The sequence below is a fragment of the Anomaloglossus baeobatrachus genome, chromosome 12 (assembly GCF_048569485.1).
Source record: "Anomaloglossus baeobatrachus isolate aAnoBae1 chromosome 12, aAnoBae1.hap1, whole genome shotgun sequence".
Lineage (NCBI taxonomy): Eukaryota > Metazoa > Chordata > Amphibia > Anura > Aromobatidae > Anomaloglossus > Anomaloglossus baeobatrachus.
In genome coordinates this window covers 121439735-121462614 of record NC_134364.1, presented here as the reverse complement: position 1 = coordinate 121462614, position 22880 = coordinate 121439735, and the positions used below count along the sequence as shown (strand labels likewise).

The following is a 22880-nucleotide window of genomic DNA, read 5'->3' as shown; positions in this document are numbered from 1 at the left end:
ACTGAGCACCTGAGCATGGTAGTGCCCGCTCATCACTAGTTATGAGTACTGAGCACCCGAGCATGGTAGTGCCCGCTCATTACTAGTTACCAGTACTGAGCACCTGAGCATGGTAGTGCCCGCTCATCACTAGTTATCAGTACTGAGCACCCGAGCATGGTAGTGCCCGCTCATCACTAGTTACCAGTACTGAGCACCCGAGCATGGTAGTGCCCACTCATCACTAGTTACCAGTACTGAGCACCCGAGCATGGTAGTGCCCGCTCATCACTAGTTACCAGTACTGAGCACCCGAGCATGGTAGTGCCCACTCATCACTAGTTACCAGTACTGAACACCCGAGCATGGTAGTGCCCTCTTATCACTAATTGTCAATAGTAGTCAGAAAATGTATTATGTGACTATTATCCATGCAGAGCAGTGCAGCAGAGTGTGGCTCCTGTGAAGCTTGTGCACAGGGTGGGTGTAGCGGAGCTGTGGGGGGAGTGCACTGTGTGCCTATAAGGAGCTGTCCACATCTCTGCTGCTGATTCCTCTTCTGCACGTGTCAGCAGCAGAGCTCTTGCCTTTGGATGTGTGAGCCTTGCAGGAGCCTGTGCCGGGGATGTGAGCAGCTCAGGCACCGGATGATGCTGAGACCCCAGGAGCAGCCACAGCTCTCAGATCCGGGGACGCGCCGCAGCATCGCCACACACTCACCATGGATTCGGATGTAAAAGTGTTTTGGGCTTTTTTGTGCCTGCTTCCTCCTCTGTGCCATCAGGGATCAACAGCTGCAAACTGTGAGTACCCAGAGGCTGCTGCGTGCCTGGGGCTGGCATGGGGGGAAGGGGTTACATGGAATATTAGGGAATATGGGGTGTACAGGACAGAACCATCAATGGCAGCTTCTCATAGAGCCAGATGGGTCTATACCTGGGCTCTCAGTCTACAATGGACATATAGGTTATCTATAGAATGGGATCAGGACACACAAGGATCACCATTCCCATTGCTGGTAAACCCCAAATCTAATTCATATTGGCAGGTCATATGGGGTCTGCCATATCTTGACATATTCTTAATACCAGGCTGCAGCAAAATAGTAGAATGTGTCCAGGGTTACATATCCATATAGTGTTTGCTGGTGGATGGAAAGTGCTGCAGAATATGATGGTGCTATAGAAATAAAATAATATAAATATTAAAAAAAACATACTAAATGAATAATATATTAATCAAATATAATAATGAAATTAATAAATAAATAATATTAAAATACAATAATCATACAAAATGAATAATATATAAAATCCTCAAATATAATAATGAAATTAATAAATAAATAATATTAACATGCAATAATTAATCATACTAAAAATAGTATATTAAATCATCAAATATAATAATTAAATTAATAAATAATATTAACATACAATAAATAATCATACCAAATGAATAGTATATTTAATCATTATTTATAATAATTAAATTAATATTAGAATACAATAATCATACAAAATGATTACTATATTAAATCATTAAATATAATAATGAAATTAATAAATACCTAATATTAAAATACAATAAATAATCTAACTAAATGAATACTATATTAAATCATTAAATATAATAATTAAATTAATAAATACATAATATTAAAATACAATAAATAATCATACTAAATGAATAATATATTAAATGATCAAATATAATAATAATAATATTTATTCATTTATATAGCGCTATTAATTCTACAGCACTTTACATATAATGGCAACACTGTCCCCATTGGGGCTCACAATCTAGGTTCCCTGTGAGTATGTTTTTTGGAGTGTGGGAGTAACCCGGAGAACCCAAGGCAACCCACGCAAACACGCAACATACAAACTCCTTGCAGATGGTGTCCTTGGTGTGATTAGAACCCAAGACCCCAGCACTGCAAGACTGCAGTGCTAACCACTGAGCCACTATAAGACTGCAGTGCTAACCACTGAGCCACTATAAGATTGCAGTCCTAACCACTGAGCCAACACATGACTGCAGTGCTAACCACTGAGTCACCACATGATGGCAGTGCTAACCACTGAGCCACCACAAGACTGCAGTGCTAACCACTGAGCCACCACATGACTGCAGTGCTAACCACTGAGCCACCACATGACTGCAGTGCTAACCACTGAGCCGCCACAAGACTGCAGTGCTAACTACTGAGCCACCACACGACTGCAGTACTAACCACTTAGCCACCACACGACTGCAGTGCTAACCACTGAGCCACCACAAGACTGCAGTGCTAACCACTGAGCCACCACACGATTGCAGTGCTAACCACTGATCCACCGTGCCGCTCAATAATGAAATTAATATATTAATTAATAAATAAATAATATTAAAATACAATAAATAGTCACAGTAAATTCATAATATATTAATAAATAATAAAATACAATAATTCAATTACTATTGTATTAAATAATAAATAAAAAAATAATAATCATACTAAATGAATAATATATTAAATCATGAAATATAATAATGAAATTAATATATTATTTAATAAATACCTAATATTAAATGCAATATAATAATCATACTAAATTTAAAATATATTAATAATAATCGATGCTTTACAGCTCAGAAAACATTGCACCAAACTTTAGCCATCATCATAGATGCTTCATTGGATGCAAAAAATGAGCAAAATGGAGCTGCAGCTGTGAAATGTATAAGTTTGGGAGCATTTTGTACTTTATATTAGGGACTTTATTCCTTCCCCCCTCCCCCCAACGCCGCCTTCTTTTTGGACTGAGCGCTAGGGGTCAGTGCTGCTCTTTTTACATCAAAAATTCAGAAAAATGCAAGAAGAGATGACACATTGGATAAAGTAAAGGACATAAGAATTTTAGAGTTTAAGACACAGCGGGTGGTAAAACTATTATAGGGGTGGTCTGATACATTTTTTTTAATTTGTGCCCATGGATATGATCCTTACCTTCACTTGTACTGCCCATCAGTCTTATGACTTATTTCTTCCAGCAAAAGACATAAGATGACTGCTGCAGCCAGTCATTGGTCACTGATTAGCTGCAGCGGTCACATACTGAGTTTCCCTGTGAGCACTAAACATAAAGGACCACATATCCCACCATATACCCTGAATGATACAGTCTTCAAAAACCCTTCCGACAGATGTAGAAGGGATGAGATTTTAAGTTGTCCTATCCGTATAGTTGGACTTTTACCAATCACAATGACATGGCACGTTCCGGAAAAATGCAATTAAATGAGGTAAATACAACTTTAATTAAACAGATGTGAACCCAATTTGGCCACAGTAAAGCCACAGCACAGAAAAGAAGAGTTATAAGAGGTTTTTTTTTTCTTAAATGCCTGTATTTGGGGCTACAAATAATTTTTACAATTGGGTTACGTTAAAAATGTAGGCTTCTAGAGGCTCTTTGTATCCCACACATGACACTTTGATGTGGTCTGTGGTCATAAATCAGCTTGGAGCAGGTTAGTGCAAGACTGATAAAAACAAAATGAGCTCACTGACAGATTCTCAGATGACTCTTCCTACAGCCAGCAGAGGCTATAGATGGAAAATGGTGCAAAATATGTATTGAAACCCAATTATTATTTAGTCTAAAGGGAATATGATTTTTTAATTTAATTTAAATAATTTTTAATTTAATTTAATTTAATTTAAATTAATTTAATTTAATTAATTTAATTGAATATGATTTTTTTAATTAAATTAAGGCCATCCAGATATTTTAGAATAAGGGACATGAAATATTAATAATGATAATAATTAGCATATATTTAAGAATCATTTTTCTATATTCTTAATTCATTGCTCCCAACATCTGTAACTCCACACAGACTTGCAAAAATCTTGATCCTACTGTATCAACTAGCGAGCCGTATATGTATCCCTGTATACACACTGCCCCCTGGTGGATGAAGAACCTCTGCTTATGGGTGATGTGAGTTCTGTACTCTATGAAGGGAGCAGGAATTCATCCTGATGGGTATTACTAATGCTGACGTTCACTGCATTGAAATGCTCAGCGCTGCTGCCTATTTGCAAAAGAAAATTAAGATGTCAGTCGAACACAAAACCAGTCATCTGAACTGTAAAGCCTCATTCAGACTTCCTTTTTTATTCCTCTGACATGTCAAAAAAGTGAACTCATTTCCCAGATTGTCGTCAGTGTTTGTTTAGCTTTTTCATATGCAAAAAACACCAAGCTTTTCTGATCAAACAGTGAAAAATGGACGAGGATGCAACTAGGATACCATCAGCGAGCTCATTTTATGGACCAATATGCGTGTATCCAAATTTGACATCGCCATTTTTTTTGAGGACACACAGCTTGCAATAACAGACCTGTAGACTGTAATAGGTACGTATTCTTGCTGTACAAAACTCAGACACAACATGGACGTCTCAATTAGGCTTAAAAAGTAGTTATTTACAGGTCTAAAGTTCCGCATATTGTCATTAAGTTTCTTCATCACTTGCTCCAATTCCGAAAATGAGCTTTCTCAGATAACAAACACATCATTAATATATCTCATCCAATGGTGAATTTTGTCTGTATGGGGAATCATTTCATTTTGAAAAATGGGCCTCTCCCATGCACCCAAAAAGAGATTAGCATAGGAGTGGGCATAGAATTCCCCCCCCCATTGCTATGACTTTTTATGTGAGGTCTTGTGGATGTACTATGTGTCTATGACATGGTCTCTCTTCACTGGTTGACCCTCCACCCCGACACGCCCATCAGAAGAAACAGGGCGAAACGTGTGCAAGGGTGGAGGGACACATTTCCAGACACCATGCAATATAATTGTACCTTATCTGGGTAAGCTATTTTTCTACGAAATGATTCATGATTGTATTGTTTTTATCTACTCTTATAAGCAAATACCTAGAAAAATATTCATTTAGTGGGAGAGTATATTCCTTGCCGCTGTCGATAGACACTCTACTCCCATCCATTTGCATTACGATTATCTATATATTGGTGCAATCTGGTTACTTATGTGTGAACATTTGAGGTATCTTTTTAACTGTTTTTATAACCATTATAGCAAATAAAGTTTTATCAATTTTATGTAAAAAAAAAATAAAATAAAAGTAGTTATTTAGTTTTTTTTCTTGAAAATTAGCAGTGCAATTCACTGACAGTGACAGATTTTCCTATAACTGAGATAGGAGATGATAGTTGGTGCTTATGAAATTCTATGGAGGGAGAGAGAATAGTGCAATGAAGCCATGAAGCACGTCCTGGGCTTCTCACATGAGAATGGTTCCAGTCTATGAATTCGGGGAAGGTAACACGTGTGTAAGGTTGAGTAATGAAGTGTGGGGTGTCAGGATACAGGCACAGAGCATCATTCATCCACCCGAGCTCCGGCAGTAAGAGGACTGATTACCTGTGCATCCTCATCCTCGTTCCCGGGTTTAGGTTGAGGTCTCTGTGGACCTTCATCATCTCGGCTGGAATAAACCCTCCGATCCGTGAAACTGCCTCGTAGCTGACGACTCACATACACACTGGATACATAAGTTATCCATCAATATCCCATCATGTGAGGCTTCTGAATGCCAGTTATCCTAACCCTATTTATATCTATAGTAAGGGGTACTTTGCACGTTGCGACATCGCTACTGCGATATCGTCGGGGTCAACTCGAAAGTGACGCACTTCCGGCGCCGGTAACGACGTCGCAACGTGTAAAGCCTAGATGTGCCGATAAATGATTGCAAAAGCATCGTCAATCTGTGATCTGTGTAGCGTCGGTCATTTTCATAATGTCGCACCAATAGGAGACACGATGTTGTTCCTCGTTCCTGCGGCAGCAGACATCGCTGTGTATGAAGCCGCAGGAGCGAGGAACATCTCCTTACCTGCCTCCACCGGCAATAAGGAAGGAAGGAGGTGGGCGGGATGTTTACATCCCGCTCATCTCCGCCCCTCTGCTTCTATTGGCCGCCTGCCGTGTGACGTCGCTGTGACGCCGCACGACCCGCCCCCTTAGGAAGGAGGCGGGTCGCCAGCCAGAGCGACGTCGCAGGACAGGTGAGTGCGTGTGAAGCTGCCGTAGCGATAATGTTCACTACGGCAGCTATCACCATGATATCGCATGTGCGACGGGGGAGGGGACTATCGCGCTCGACATCACTACAATCGGCTAGCGATGTCGCAACGTGCAAAGTACCCCTTAAGAATAGGCCATCAATATATAAAACCCCTTTAAATTGACTTCTTTATTTCAATTTTAAGTGACCTGATTGAGATGATGGAATAAATGTAGATGATGGTCTCATTTACAGAGAAATAGATTGTTGGTGGCTTGGATATGAGAGGTGGACAAAGAGCTGACGTATATTTGAGCTACAATATACTTAAGGGCTCATCTGACAAAGTGGATTATCTCAGCTATTGGTCAGAGTGAGTAGCGCTGATCAAAGGTGACGGAGCAGTGGATGGCATATGGATCAGTGACATCCAGTACAACAGGGTATGCAGGATGATCGGGAGACACCAAAAGATATAGAGGCAGGAGTGAGGCTATAGACAGAAACTGAAGAAATAGTCAATCCATGACTTACAGCAGACAAATGGGTAACAGTAGGGTTGAATGCTACAGTAAATGGCTCTGATTTATGCAATCAGCAAACAGATGGTTAACTGCAGGCAGCAATAATGGATGACCAAGCTGGATACTTGATAGCAGAGAAGATAAAGCACTGTTGCAGCAAAGCAGTGTGAACGCCTGCAGTAATAGCAGATATGCTTACAGCAGACAAATGGTTAACTGCAAATCTGAGCTAGGCAGTAAATGCAGATAGCTGATAAACAAGCAGGAGTTTGCTGAAGAGATGATTAGTCAGAGGAGAGAAATGGATGGTAAGACACCTTCCAGAAGTGAGTGCATAGCCTATAGACACACAGCTGTCTGAGTCGGCCTTATAAGGTCGTGGGCGATGATGTCAGAGATTGGAGCTCTCACAGAACAAACCCAGTGAAGAGTCAAACAAAGGGAACTGGCCCCAGGAGATAAAACCAAGAGTTACCGAATGAGTCAGGACAGGCGATTAACAATACTTGTATGTAAAATACACTACAGTGGAACCTTGGATTACGAGCATAATTGGTTCCGGGAGGGTGCTCTTAAACCAAGTTACTCTTATATCAAAGCGAATTTCCCCATAGGAAATAATTGAAATGCAGACAATTCGTTCCACAACCCAAAAATATTTACTGTATTTATACAAACTTATTACAGTAATACAAAATAATGTCCTATATTCCTATAAAATTATTACAGTCACTAATACAAAATACTGTACAGTAAAAACATATACAAAATGTAACTGTTCTTTAGCTTACAATAAAATTGTTGGAGTGCGAGAGGTACAGTATAAGCAATGTGCTGCACTGGTTAGCCGAAAGAGAGGACAATACTGTATACACAAATGCAAATTGATAGACATGCTATATAGTATATACTGTACTGTACAATGGTATACTGTATACAGTACATATGTACAGAAAGTTACCTCCAGAGCGGGTCAGAGCGCGGTGAAAGGACAGAACCGGACGTGTGCATGGTGAGGATTTACTCTTCTTGCAAATCATTGCTCTTAAGCCAAGTTACACATTTGTATAAAGCTTTGCTTGTTTTGCAAAACGCTCTCAAACCAAGTTACTCTTAAACCAAGGATCCACTGTATTGTAAATTTTGTAAGCAGCAAACTTGTGCTAAGCCAACCCATTTTTTTATTTTAGGGAATTGCTGTGCCCAGCACGTATTTTTGGCAAATACCCCTTGAATAAAATTTTGCATCTGGCTTAGGCTAGGTTCACATTTCCGTTGTTTTAAATCCGTCAGGTCCGTCAGCAACGGATCAGTTGTTTTTTAGATGTCAACTGACGCAACGGATGTGTTTTTCACAGGATTCCTTTCACAGGAATCCTGTGAAAAAACTAATCTGTCGCGTCCGTTACATCCGCTGTGCATCCGTTTTTTCACGAATCAGTCCTGACCCGTTTGTGTTTGGGACAGCCCAGTGGGTGTGCCAAACATGCTGGGCATGCTCAGTAGAGCATGACGGAATCCAGCGCTGGATTCCATTGTAAGACGGATTACGACGGAATCCAGCACCATAGACATCCATTACAAGCTTGACAAATGGCGACGGATTCCTGCACGGCGCGTTAATTTTGACAGCCAGAAAAACGTTACATTCTGCGTTGCTCCCCGCCCGGCGGTCAGTCAAAAAACTACTGACCGCGATGCAGCGGATGCAACGCAAGGTCATCAGTCGCAATCCGCCACTAATACAAGTCTATGGGACACAACGGAATCCGCTAAACGGGTGCCATTGTTTACCAGAGCCGCAGATTGTGACTGATACATTTTAACGGAAATGTGAACCTAGCCTTAGACAAAATGATCACACGTCCTCAGGTGCTGCCTGGCATGTTTCCATATAATGCCGTGCACAGCTAATCATGTAGAAATATAGATTTGAGGTAATTGGTGACTTATAGCCACTATAAAAGCCCAAGCAGGAGTTCTACCGCTATTTTGTGGGACATATGGATTGGAGTGAGGAATTCCAAGCTCAGCCAGAGAGACATAGTGTGCAGAATCCAGGTGCATAATGTGTGAGGAGAAGAGGATGGATCGATTCAATCACAAGAAATTGAGGGAGAGATAGAAATGAATGACATTTTGTTACACGGAGCTCTGTGCTCTCATTGCTGCAATTCACAATCACATTGTAGTTTTGACTGTGACTTAATCAATCTGTTTTATATCCAAGTGAATTGATGATTTAGCACGGCACTACGTTTATTGCACCTGTTCCGTGTCTTGAGAGCGCCGCACACAATATTGTCTTCATTACTTTATGCTTCAAACTAGCAGAAAAAATTATTTAAAGGGAACCTGTCACCACTTTTTTGGCCTATAAGCTGCGGCCACCACCACCGGGCTCTTATATACAGTATTCTAACATGCTGTATATAAGAGCCCAGGCCGAGGGTATAACATAAAAATAAATTTATAATACTTACCTAACGGTCGCGCGGTTGGCCTAATGGACGTCTCCGTTCTCCGCTGCCGGAGTCTCCTCTTTCGGCCATCTTTGTCCTCTTTCTGAAGCCTGGGTGTATGACGCGGCTACGTCATACACACTCGCCGGTCCTGCGCAGGCGCATTACAATATTTTGATCTGCCCTGCTCAGGACCTGAATGCCGGCGAGTGTGGATGACGTCGGACCCGCCATGCACCGCGGCTAGAGAAGAAGGAGCACAAAGATGGCCAAAAGAGGAGAACGTAGACGCCCATAAGGCCCACCGCGCGACCATTAGATAAGTATTATAAAGTGTTTTTTATGTTACATCCCCGGCCTGGGCTCTTATATACAGCATGTTAGAATGCTGTATATAAGAGCCCGGTGGTGGTGGCCGCAGCTTATAGGCCAAAAAAAGGGGTGACAGGTTCCCTTTAAGCACTTTGGAACATTTTGAGTATCATGGCACTAGTTGTTTTGCGCTGCTGTGTCTTATATTTCCATTTGTACTTTCTGCATAAATCTATTATTAAAACACTGCCATTAAGTATAGTTTAGTGACAATTTAGTGAGGCCCAACACTCAATAACTATCGATACAGCCATATGTATAAGTAGCAAAGGTAGAAAAACCGGGCACTGCTAATCCTTATGGTGATGTGCTGCTAGATCATTCCTCATTCCGTATGTGCCGGGTGCACGTCCTTGAAATAGGCAGATCATATGTAATATCCAGAGGAAGGGGGAAACAGGCGGCACTCATCGACATCCAAGGCGGTTTTTTCTTTTTCATATGAGGAGTGGGTACAAGTGGAAGGGGAGGGTGAGGATAGGATGACGGCGAGCCGTTTCGCACACCTTATGCTACAGAACCCATTGAAGCACAAGGTGTGCAAAACAGCTCGCAGTCGTCCGGCATTGTAAGCCTCTCCTCACCCTCCCCTTCCATTTGTACCAGACATCCAATAAAAAACCGCATTGGATGTCGATGAGTGCCGCCTGTTTCTACCTTCCTCTGGATACAACCATATGTATATAAATATTGAGCGGTATCTGCCAGTAAAAATGTAAAATACCATGTCCTGGTACCTTCCTAGGTGACCACCAATATTGGTCTGTAATGTTGGGCCAATAAATATCTGCAGTGTTATATTGTTTCATTGCTGCCCTCTTGTCCTGCTTTTGTAAGTCTTTAATTTGGTTTCAGTATTATAGTCATGAACAAGAAGGTCCTGGATGAGCAATGATGTAGGTCTTACTAAGGCAGCAGGTTATTTAAAGGGGACTCATCATCAGCTCAAAAGGGACCAATTTTTGCTACAATTTTATTCCCTCTGTTCCCCTGAGTATTTTGTTGTTTATTTTATAAAAATCCACCCTACGGTTCCAGAGATACAGGCCTTTTTATTCAGTGCTAATTTCCATGGTTTTTACCCATGGGGCATGGCTCTCGGGATTCTTTGGGGCATGTCTTTAGGCTCTTCTGCATATTTAGCCACGCCTCCTTGATGTAGACAGTAAAAATGTGCACTTAGTAAAAAGGCTCATATTTCTAAAAGTGTATGGCGGATTTTAATAAGGAAAAAAGTGTTTTTTTCAGGGAATCAGTGAGAATATAATATGAGCAAATACTGGACACTTTTGATCTGGTGACAGGTCCCCTTTAAGTGCTTTCTCTGGATATCTCTAAGGCAGATGTCCTTTTTTTTGGTCCCAGAGGCTGCAGCTAATAACTCAGTAACCCAGGAGCCAATCTTTACAATGTAATACATGAAACTATCATGTACCAGTGATTTTTCAGGACAAATCCTGGCTTGGATGCAGTGAAGAAACAAGTGTACATTGCAGATGGGAGGATTATTCCATGTGACAGCTGATATCTCTTAATATTGAGTCATCTTCAAGTTTCTGCTGCCGAATGTTCTATCTCACATCTGGATTTTGAGAAATTGGAAGACGCAAACCTCTCAATAATACAAAGGAGGCTGGAGACTAAACTAAGGCGCTGTCATGTCAGCCTGGTGCACACAGGAGCCTTTATTATAGAAGAACTAGACTGTGTGTGTTCTACGGCGGGAAAATGCGCAGAAACGTCACTTATTCCTCTTGTACAAGAAATGTGCCCGCCATCAATCACTTCATTGGCAAGAACATGTCAGGACATACACGTACTCAGAAGAAAGCCTTGGTATCGTCACAAATTTTAAAGGGAACCTGTCACCAGTTTTTCGGCCTATAAGCTGCGGCCACCACCACCGGGCTCTTATATACGGCATTCTAACATGCTGTATATAATAGTCCAGGCCGGGGGTATAACATATAAAACACTTTATAATACTTACCCAACGGTCGCGCAGTGGTCCTTATGGGTTCTCTGTTCTCCGGTGCGGGCGCATCCCCTTTCGGCCATCTTCGTCCTCCTTCTGACACCTGTGTGCATGACGTGGCCTACATCATAAACACTCGCCGGTCCTGCGCCGACGCACTACAATGCTTTGAGCTGCCCTGCTCAGGACCTGAATGCCGGTGAGGGTGTATGACGTCGGACCCGTCATGCACCACGGCTAGAGAAGAAGGAGAACAAAGATGGCCAAAAGATGCAGCCCTGGGAACCAGACAACGGAGACACCCATTAGGCCCACCGTGCGACCGTTGGGTAAGTATTATAAAGTGGTTTTTATGTTTTACCCCCGGCCTGGGCTCTTATATACATCATGTTAGAATACTATATATAAGAGCCCGGTGGTGGTGGCCGTGGCTTATAGGCCAAAAAAGTGGTGACAGGGTCCCTTTAAATCCCAGATGTAAAGAAGAGAAAGGTTCTATTTGATTTAAAGAGGACCTTTCATTGGATTTTTTTTAATTTAAATTGAGTACCTCCTCCAATTGGAGACGCTCCACTAATTCTGGAACAGTTTCCCATTTTGTTCTGTGCCCCTCCATCTCCCTTTAATAATAAAGTACATTTTTCCTCCTACTAACTGGGTGTTAACCACAGGACTTCTCGGTGGGTGTCTCCTTTTTATTCTCTGACCCTGGCCAATGAAAAAATGGCTATGCCCTCTGTGGTATACGCCCAGTTGGTTAAAGGGGAAATTTGGAACGGGGGCATAACTGTGAAGCGGACTCTTGCAGAATGAGTGAAGGAGCGCACATTGGAAGACCGCAAGCAGAGATCTTGAAAACCGTGATGAATATTGATCTCTGTTACCGATAAGGGGAGAGAACCTCACATGATTATTCATCTCGTTATGTAATTCTCTCATTATTGATCATGGGAAATCCAGACATGAGTGCCTGACATTTACTGACAAAGGTCACAGATCATTATGAAGGCCAATTATCCTAGATGAATAATTATGAGGCTTTGACATCAAAAGCCTTGTGCACGCTCCTGTATATCATTATCTTCTATGCTGCTCCTTAGAGAGGTCTCATTACAGGAAATACAATAATCTGGGATTTTTTTACATTCATTATTATTATTTCAATTATTATTGCTGTTAGTATTATTCATGTTCTTAGTCAATATGAGGCACAGCTGCTGATTGATGGCATCATCCCATTGACTGCCAATCTCCTGCTTCCCCTCCAATGTTGCTCCTGCTCCATTCACCTTCCATCGTTTTGTGGCTCCATGAGGTTATCACCTTCCATTTAGACAATTTTTCCCTATTTGCCTCAAGTATTTGAAGTTTAAGCACTAGTGTCCCTTCACAAACTGACAAAAACTGATCTCCTTATGAGCCTTACTCTGCACTCTTGCAAAACCACGGAAAACTCCTTATTATTCACTGTTGGCCTAGTATGACTTTGTCCATACTTATACCATGCCTTTCCTTTGGAGTATCCCAAAACTCAAAACGCAAAGAACTCAATGTATTGTAATGCACAAGGCTCCCATACAAACTAGACTGGTATTGCTCAAGGCCCCCATACAAACTAGACTGGTATTGCTCAAGGCCCCCATACAGACTAGACTTGTATTGCTCAAGGCCCCCATACAGACTAGACTTGTAGTGCTCAAGGTCCCCATACAGACTAGACTTGTATTGCTCAAGGCCCCCATACAGACTAGACTTGTATTGCTTAAGGCCCCCATACAGAATAGACTTGTATTGCCCAAGGCCCCCATACAGACTAGATTTGTATTGCTTAAGGCCCCCATACAGACTAGACTTGTATTGCTTAAGGCCCCCATACAGAATAGACTTGTATTGCCCAAGGCCCCCATACAGACTAGACTTGTAATGCTCAAGGCTCCCATACAAACTAGTCTTGTATTGATCAAGGCCCCCATATAGACTAGACTTGTATTGCTCAAAGCCGCCATACAGACTAGACTTATATTGCTAAAGGCCCCCATACAGACTAAACTTATATTGCTAAAGGCCCTCATACAGACAAAACTAGTATTGCCCAAGGCCCCCATAGAGACTAGACGTCTAATATTCAAAGCCCCCATACACACTAGATGTCTAATGTTCAAAGCCCCCATACAGACTAGACTTGTATTGCTCAAGGCCCCCATACAGACTAGACTTCTAATGCCCAAGGCTCCCATACAGACTAGACGTCTAATACTCAAAGCCCCCAAACAGACTAAACTTGTATTGCTCAAGGCCCCCATACAGACTAGAGTTGAATTGCTCAAGGCCCCCATACAGACTAAATTTCTAATGCTCAAGGCCCCATACAAAGTAGACTTCTAATGCTCAAGGCTCCCATACAGACTATACTTGTATTGCTCAAAACTCCCCTACAGACTAGACTAACATTTACTGAATGTGCCAATCTTAACGGTTTTGGCGAACAGTTTGATGTGCGTATGGACCTCTGAATTGTCCCTGTATAGATGATTGATAGATGAGGTTGGGGGAGCGAAGGATACGGCATGTCCAATTTCAAACTGCTTATCTTTTTTTCCATAAGATATCATAAGAAAAGTTTGTCAGTGGCTTTTTCATAGAGAACCTAGAGAGCTCGTCAGAGTGGCGCTCCTGTGTATGAAAGTCTTGGTCGAGATAACAGCCTGCCGAATCATCAACCATACTGTTGTTCGGCCTTCAGCAATTTCTAGTATACGGAAGGCTTTAGTCTTACAACGTGATGGTGATCTTTCCAGTGGTTCTCTTGCCTAAAAAAATGTTCCTCTAAGACCTCTTTTCATAATGTTCATATAGGGTTTACAAAAATGGTTTGTTTACAAAATTTCCTTCTAACGATCGACTGATCCAACTACTAGAAAGTCAGGCAGCTAAATCAGAACCAGGAGGTACAGAAAAGATACAATATTGTCTGTAACGAAAAACACAGTAAATATGTAAAGAGATTAGTGATAGGTGAACATGCTCGGTACTCGATTGAGCATTAGGGTGCTTGGGTACTCACGGAGCTCTGAAGAGTATCGCCGGTGCTTGGATGTGTCATCCGTGAAACAATAAGCATAAAGCTAGGCTTTCTTCACTGCATGAGCAGCCAGTCCAGTGATAGCCATTCTCTGAATGGGGGATAAAACAATGCTCCAAAAATGACCAAAAAATGAACCCTGGCCTCCATAACGCCGTAAATGCTCTTTTTATGACTGGCTGTATGTGGGCGGAGACCCGAAAATGCCAAAATAATTGACTTTCGACAATGCTCAATGAGCATTGATCATCACTCACGTCAAGCTCGTCCGAGTGTCTAATCAGCTCAAATTGAGGAACAAGCATTGGAGCATTTTAGTGCTCGTCCATCTCTAGTAAAGATCTAAAACTGGATCACCAGAATTACAGGAGCAGAGCACAGAGGTACGGCCCAGACAATGGAGTAGTTGTACCTAGCATAACGAGAATCAGGAGCTAAAATAGAGGTAATCTACACCTTTGAACTGGAGTCTTTGGGCAATGGGAAGCCAGGGAAGGGATTGACAGAGAGGAGAGGTCAGTGAATAGCAAGGGGACAGGTGGATTAGTCGGGCAGCATAGTTTAGAATAGATTGTAGGGGTACGAGACTGTTAGAAGGGAGGCCACAGAGCAGGAGGTTGCAATAATCCAGGCGGGAGATAATAAGGGCACGTCCTAGGGTTTTTGCAGCTCTTGCAATAGGAATGTATGGATCCGGGAATTATTTTTGAGTTGGAGGTGGCAGGAGGTGAAGAGGGCTTGGATGTGTGGCTTGAAGAGAGATCAGAGTCTAGAGTAATGCCTGCTTTACACGAGTCGACCGATCGTGCAATTTCACAATCGATTGTACCTGCCCCCGTCGTTTGTGCGTCACGGGCAAATCGCTGCCCGTGTCGCACAAAGTCGTTAAACCGCCGTCACACGTACTTACCTGCTGAGCGACCTCACTGTGGGCGACGAACATCCTCTTCCTGAAGGGGGAGGGATGTTCGGCGTCACAGCGACGTCAAACAACCGCCGGCCAATAGAAGCGGAGGGGCGGAGATGAGTGGGACGTAAATATCCCGCCCACCTCCTTCCTTCCACATAGCCGCCGGGAGCCGCGGGATACAGGTAAGCTGTGTTCATCGTTCCCGGGGTGTCACACGGAGCGATGTGTGCTACCCCGGGTACGATGAACAACCGGCGCCATTGTAATTAAACAATTTTTTGAAACTGAGCGACGAGTACACGACTCATGATTTGTGAGCGATACTGCGTCGCTCGGAAGTGTCACACGAGACGACGTCGTGAACGATGCCGGATGTGCGTCACAAAACCGTGACCCCGACGATGCATCGCACGATAGCTCATCTCCTGTAAAGCACCCTTTACTCCCAGACATTACTACTCTTTCATCAGTAGAAATGGGTGAATATCTCATAATTCTGATGTACCAATGTTTATGGTGTCAAGGGAGAAATTTAGGTAAGACTGCTAATGGAGTCTTTGTTCAGGGCAAATTCAGAGGTACGGGCCAAATTAGCTATCTGTACAGATATTAATAAATCAGACAGTGATCAAAACGAGACGTGTTCACTGTTTGAGCCAGCATAGGCGACTGACTCGTGTAATGAATAGATCAGATATTAGTATAACATTTCAACCTTCAAACATGTACAAAGTATCAAAATCTGTCTTTTCTCATACATCGTAGCCATATAGGGAGGTTTTGTTGGGGTTAGGGAAAAACATAGAAACATAGGAACACACATTTCATCCCACAGATAACACATTTCTCCTTTGTATAAAACCACTGATAAGACTTTCACTATGAAGACCTTCACTGTTCATTGTTTGTACATTTGTTCACTTTCCCTGATTTGTTCACTTTCCCCTCTTGAACATACAACTTAGAATCATATTATGACATCTGTGCGATTGTCATATAGACATACAGATATTTATGCAGTGACATCTATATTTTGATTATTTATATAGACAGATAATCTTATTACATTTAAACAAACAATCTTTAGCCCAGGCTACCTTCACAATCGCACGAGGAAACTTGGCTGCAATTAGTGTTTAATTAAAGTATCAAACAACATAAGCCGTGTTTCAATTTGTATCATCAAACTAAGTTATCCTTCGGGCTGGCCACTTGATGGATAGTGAATGATTGATGCCCACATTCCTAGTCTTTGTCCATTTTCCGATATATTAATATGACATGAAGGTCATCCTGGAACAGCTTCAAAGGTCTGGAAATTATCAGGATACTGTCAATGTTTCTCAGTGGAATCATTTTAGCACATATTTGACTATTGGATTTCGCAGTTTGTACTTAGATCCCCAGAGAAACTATGAAAGACAATGACTTTTCCTCATTTCATGCATGTTGCCCTCTCGCTGTCTTCAGAGATGGCCACTTGTCTGTGTCAGCATTTACTATTAGTAATGAGTGTCTCTATGTGTCTGTGGTCGGTTGGCATTTTTATTAATATGCAAATAGTAATGTCAAGGACAATGGCTTAAACAAATGAAATTGAGATAATACATCCAATACTTGTGTCATTTATCCACCGGTAGAAGAGTTATCTCTCCGCGGCACTGTGACGCACCACTGTTATAAAGACTAAAGGCACAACCTTTCGGAGCGCCCTGCTGGAGAAGAAGGGATATTGTTTTTTTATCATGTTGTGATTTCTAAGATTAGAAGATTTCTGTCTGTAGAGAAGAAAGGAGCAATTCTTCTTCTTTTCAAAAAAGGACAAGGTTTCATTCAATTATACACGGATGTTCTATGTCCCGATGTGTCAGAGCGAAAAGTAGACATATTATGCCAGGACCCAAGACCTATATGACCAGCATTGCTTCATCTACGATGGGTGGAAATCGGTTTGCACGAGCTTCACGACATGTTTATGAGAAAAATACATCTATTATTTAGTATGATAGTATTGCATTAGTGATATCTTGATATATTATACATGTAATCTGTGGATCTCCATCCGTGCCAAAACTACAATGCAACCCAAAGCCAAGCAGGTCCAGCTGCAATTCTGAAGCATCAGAAGAACCACAGATTGAAGGTTGCTGCACTTTCCTTATCAGGCCCAGTAATGGAGGAATGGACTGGTCATGTAAAGCAGGGTGGGGGGAACCTCCCGCTCGGTGGCCTTTTCTCTGGGAACTGCAGTGCTTGCCTGCCGCTGACACTTCCATTGCTTCTTACACTGCAAGCACACACATGCAGCATCACCACAGGGTGCCAACACTTTTGGCCATAATTGTATATACCCCAGCATCTCCTGTAATGCATATGTCCCAGCATCTTATGTGATGTATATACCTTAGCCCCATCCAGCATCTCCTGTGATGAATATTCCCCAGTGTCCCCTTTAATGTATTTACTCAGCATTTTCTGTGATATATGCTACAGCCCCATCATTTCCTATATGATATATATATATATATATATATATATATATATATATATATGCTGCAGCCTCAGTGTATCCTATGTGTTTATATGCTGCAGTCCTAGTGTCTCTTGTGATGTATATGCTCCAGCCCCAGTGTATCCTTTGTGATGTATATGATTTAGTTATACTATTTCCTATGTGATGTATATGCTTCTGCCCCTGTGTCTCCTATATGATGTATGTTCATCAGTCCCAGTGTATCCTGTCCTATGGGATGTCTATGCTGCAGCCACAGTGTCACCTACGTGATGTATGTACAGCAGTCTCAGTATCATCTATGGGATATATACAGCAGTCTCAGCGTCCCCTTTATGATGTATATAAAGCAGTATTGGTGGCTCCTATGTGATGCATATATACCAATCCCAATGTATACTATGTATATACAGCAGTCTCAGTGTATCCTATGTAATAAATATAAAGTATTCTGTCTTCTATGTGATGTGTATGCAGCAGTGTCTGTTGCCTCTGCGATATATATATATATATATATATATATATATATACAGCAGTCATAGCGTATCCTATGTGATGTACATTCAGCAGTCTGTGTCTCCTATGTGACGTATATACACCAGTCCCAGTGTAACCTATGTGATATATACAGCAGTCCCAGTGTACATATACATCACTTTAAGTCTCACCTATGTTATGTATATACAGCAGTCTCATTGTATCCTATGTAATGAATATAAAGTATTCTGTCTTCTATGTGATGTGTATGCAGTAGTCTGCTTTGCCTATGTGATATATATACAGCAGTCCTAGTGTATCCTATGTGATGTATATACAGCAGTTTGTTTCTCCTATGTGATGTATATACAGCAGTCGCTGTGTAACGTATGTGAGATATACAGCAGTCCCAGGACTCATATACAGCACTCTAAGTCTCCGCTATATGATGTATATACAGGGCTCTCAGTGTATTCTATGGAAAGTATTGTATATACAGCAGTGATACAGTATATACATGAGTCTGGTCGACTTCTATGTAATGTAGACTTCAGAAATCCGAATTGCATGAGTATTATAGAAGCAGTTCCAGCCATCACATTAGGGGTGACCAAATAAAGCAAAATAAGTTTCAAGTTGATAAGTTTGTACAGTAGCAGAATTAGGTTATAAATATCCAAATGTCCCCAGGTAGAAAAAAGTTTCCCACCCCTGATGTATAGTTATTGGTGGACTTGTCTTTGAAAGAGTTACATGCACATATAAATAGTTTGGGGTGTAAATACCGCTCACAGATCCCCTTTAGTAATAATACAAGGACCTGATTGGATGAGAGCAGCAATCTTCACCCTGTGGTTCCTGAGCTATGGCGTAACTGCAACTGGGCTTCCTTAGGTAATTTTTATAAAGTGTTATTCTTTTCTGCCTGCGTTTTATTCAGTTGCTAAAATTTGTCCTTTTTTTAGGCACAAAGATATTTCACAATATTTTTTTTCTCTTCTGGAAACACATGGAAAAGAAAAATACTATGAACATTGTAGGCACACTATGAAGCCTATTCAAAGAGGATTTGCCACAGTCCGCTGAAAAAGCCTTATAAATAATATTGATGTGAGCATACAATAAAATCTGCACTGTTCACAGGTTCCTTGGCCAGTTATTGTAGTTTCCTAGTGTTTAAGGTTGAAGGTAGACTTAGGTCCATCAAGTTCAACCCATGACCTAATCTAGCATTTTGATCCAGAGGAAGACAAACCCTATGTGGCAGACAGTAAGCGCCACATTAGGGGAAAAAATCCTTCCTGACTCCACATACGGCAATCAGACAAGTTGTATTATATTTTAAACATCTACAGTACAGACCAAAAGTTTGGACACACCTTCTCATTCAAAGAGTGTTCTTTATTTTCATGACTCTAAAAATTGTAGATTTACATTGAAGACATCAAAATTATGAATTAACACATGTGGAATGAAATACTTAACAAAAAAGTGTGAAACAACTGAAAATATGTCTTATATTCTAGGTTTTTCAAAGTAGCCACCTTTTGCTTTGATTACTGCTTTGCACACTCTTGGCATTCTCTTGATGAGCTTCAAGAGGTAGTCACCGGAAATGGTTTTCCAACAGTCTTGAAGGAGTTCCCAGAGATGCTTAGCACTTGTTGGCCCTTTTGCCTTCACTCTGAGGTCCAGCTCACCCCAAACCATCTCAATTGGGTTCAGGTCTGGTGACTGTGGAGACCAGGTCATCTGGCGGAGCACCCCATCACTCTCCTTCTTGGTCAAATAGCCCTTACACAGCCTGAAGGTGAGTTTGGGGTCATTGTCCTGTTAAAAATAAATGATGGTCCAACTAAACACAAACCGGATGGAATAGCACGCCGCTGCAAGATGCTGTGGTAGCCATGCTGGTTCTGTATGCCTTCTATTTTGAATAAATCCCCAACAGTGTCACCGACAGGGCACCCCCACACCATCACACCTCCTCCTCCATGCTTCACGGTGGGAACCAGGCATGTAGAGTCCATCCATTCACCTTTTCTACAAAGACACGGTGGTTGGATCCAAAGATCTCAAATTTGGACTCATCAGACCAAAGCACAGATTTCCACTGGTCTAATGTCCACTCCTTGTGTTCTTTAGCCCAAACAAGTCTCTTCTGCTTGTTGCCTGTCCTTAGCAGTGGTTTCCTAGCAGCTATTTTACCATGAAGGCTGCTGCACAAAGTCTCCTCTTAATAGTTGTTCTAGAGATGAGAAAGTATGTCCAAACTTTTGGTCTGTACTGTATGATTTGCATTGTTACTCTTCTGTCTCTTGTATTATCTACAGCTGAACCTCTTAGATGTTCTCCTAACTTTGACCCTTTGAGTGTCTGATTATAACTTTTTGACATTTCGGCCCAATCTCATTTGCTATCCCGCAGTCTTCACTTTTGATTTCTGTCCCCTTCTGCTAATTTTTTTTCCCAAAGGTGAGCGAGTGACTACCAAAATTCAGGACCTGCTAAGCAGTGGCTTGTGCCAAATCTGTACTATGTTAATTGAGGCATATGCTACAGTGACATTGGAAGTGTCCGGCATATTCTTGGCCTTGGTCATTACGGGGCCAGTTACTGTACATTATTTCAGGAAGCCAACATATTTAATTGTTCTGCCTGATGGCCAACTTAATGTATCGCACGACTTTCATGCAATTCGAGGTCCATAAAATTTAGTTCAAATTTCGAGCTTTGATTATTAAAAAAATGTTTTGATAAGTTGGATAAAAAAAAAGTTCATTCTGGTTGTGTTGAGTTCCCAATATTATTTTGAGGACCTTTATACCTTGGCAAGGCTCTCTACCAATACGTGGCAGAAACATAACATTCAACATGACCAATGAAACCATTGTATCCCATTGTCATGAGATATGGTGATATACACCATGTTCCAAATTATTATGCAAATTATATTTTTCTCTCATTTTCCTAAATGGTCGGTTCAAATGACAGTCAGTCTAATAAAAGTCATCACCCGTTAGAGGATACATCGAATTTTATTGTAGAAACCTCCCAATGATAACAGTATAATCTTCCTGTTCCAAATTATTAGGCACAGGAGAGTTTCTAAACATTTTACATGTTATAAAGAACTGAAAATGCTGATTTGTGGAATTCGCAGCATTAGGAGGTCACATTCACTGAAATAAAAATCTATTTAAATCCAAAACATCCTAACAGGCCAAGTTACATGTAACATAGGAACCCTTCTTTGATATCACCTTCACAATTCTTGGATCCATTGAACTTGTGAGTTTTTGAAGAGTTTCTGCTTGAATTTCTTTGCATGATGTCAGAATCTCCTGCCAGAGCTGCTGTTTTGATGTAAACTGTCTCCCACCCTCATAGATCTTTTGCTTGATGATACTCCAAAGATTCTCTATAGGGTTGAGGTCAGGGGAAGATGGTGGCCACACCATGAGTTTATCTCCTTTTATGCCCATAGCAGCCAATAACACAGAGGTATTCTTTGCAGCATGAGATGGTGCATTGTCATGCATGAAGATGATTTTGTTCCTGAAGACACATTTCTGCTTTTTGTACCATGGAAGAAAGTTGTCAGTCAGAAACTCTATATACTTTGCAGAGGTCATTTCCACACCTTCAGGAACCCTAAAGGGGCCAACCAGATATCTCCCCATGATTCCGGCCCAAAGCATGACTCCTCCACCTCCTTGCTGACGTCGCAGCCTTGTTGGGACATGGTGGCCATCCACCAACCATCCACTACTCCATCCATCTGGACTATCCAGGGTTTGCTCGACACTCATCAGTAAACAAAACTGTTTGAAAATTAGTCTTCATATGTGTCTGGGCCCACTGCAACCGTTTCTGCTTGTGAGCCCTGGTTAGGGGTGGCCGAACAGTAGGTTTATGCACCACAGCAAGCCTTTGAAGGATCCTACACCTTGAGGTTCGAGGGACTCCAGAGGCACCAGCAGCTTCAGATATCTGTTTGCTGGATTGTAATGGCTTTTTAGCAGCTGCTCTCTTAATCCACTGGACTCGCCTGGCAGAAACCTTCCTTATTCTGCCTTTATCAGCATGAACACGAATGTGCTCTGAAACAGCCACAGATCTCTTCACAGTACGATGATCACGCTTACGTTTTCCTGAAATATCTAATGTTTTCATCCCTCGTCCAAGGCATTGCACTATTTGATGCTTTTCGGCAGCAGAGATCCTTTTTCTTTCCCATGTTACTTGAAAACTGTGGTTGCTTAATATTGTGGAGCATCCGGTTTTCCTTTTATTGGGCCTCACCTGGCAAACTAATTATCACAGGTATCTGAGATTGAGTTCAGTGATCCAAAGACCCTGAGACACAAGACCATCAATGACCTTCATTATTAATCGCTAGGACACTTACATCCAATTTGCATAATAATTTGGAACATGATGTACTTTTTTTTCAAAACAAACCATGATTGGGACAGTGGTTTTCCGAAACC

General features: G+C 41.6%; 1 protein-coding gene across 2 annotated transcripts in view; it reads left to right on the top strand.

Moving 5' to 3' along the window:
- The first annotated feature begins 544 nt into the window (after positions 1–544).
- Positions 545–22880, top strand: part of LOC142257877 (contactin-associated protein-like 5) — a 512033-nt gene continuing 489697 nt past the window's right edge. For both annotated transcript variants that reach the window (XR_012727671.1, XM_075330145.1), the window contains exon 1: positions 545–782. Coding sequence is in view for 1 of the 2 variants with exons in the window: in XM_075330145.1 (XP_075186260.1) it covers positions 701–782 (82 nt within the window). In the remaining variant the exon portion in view is untranslated. The remainder of the gene's footprint in view (positions 783–22880) is intronic.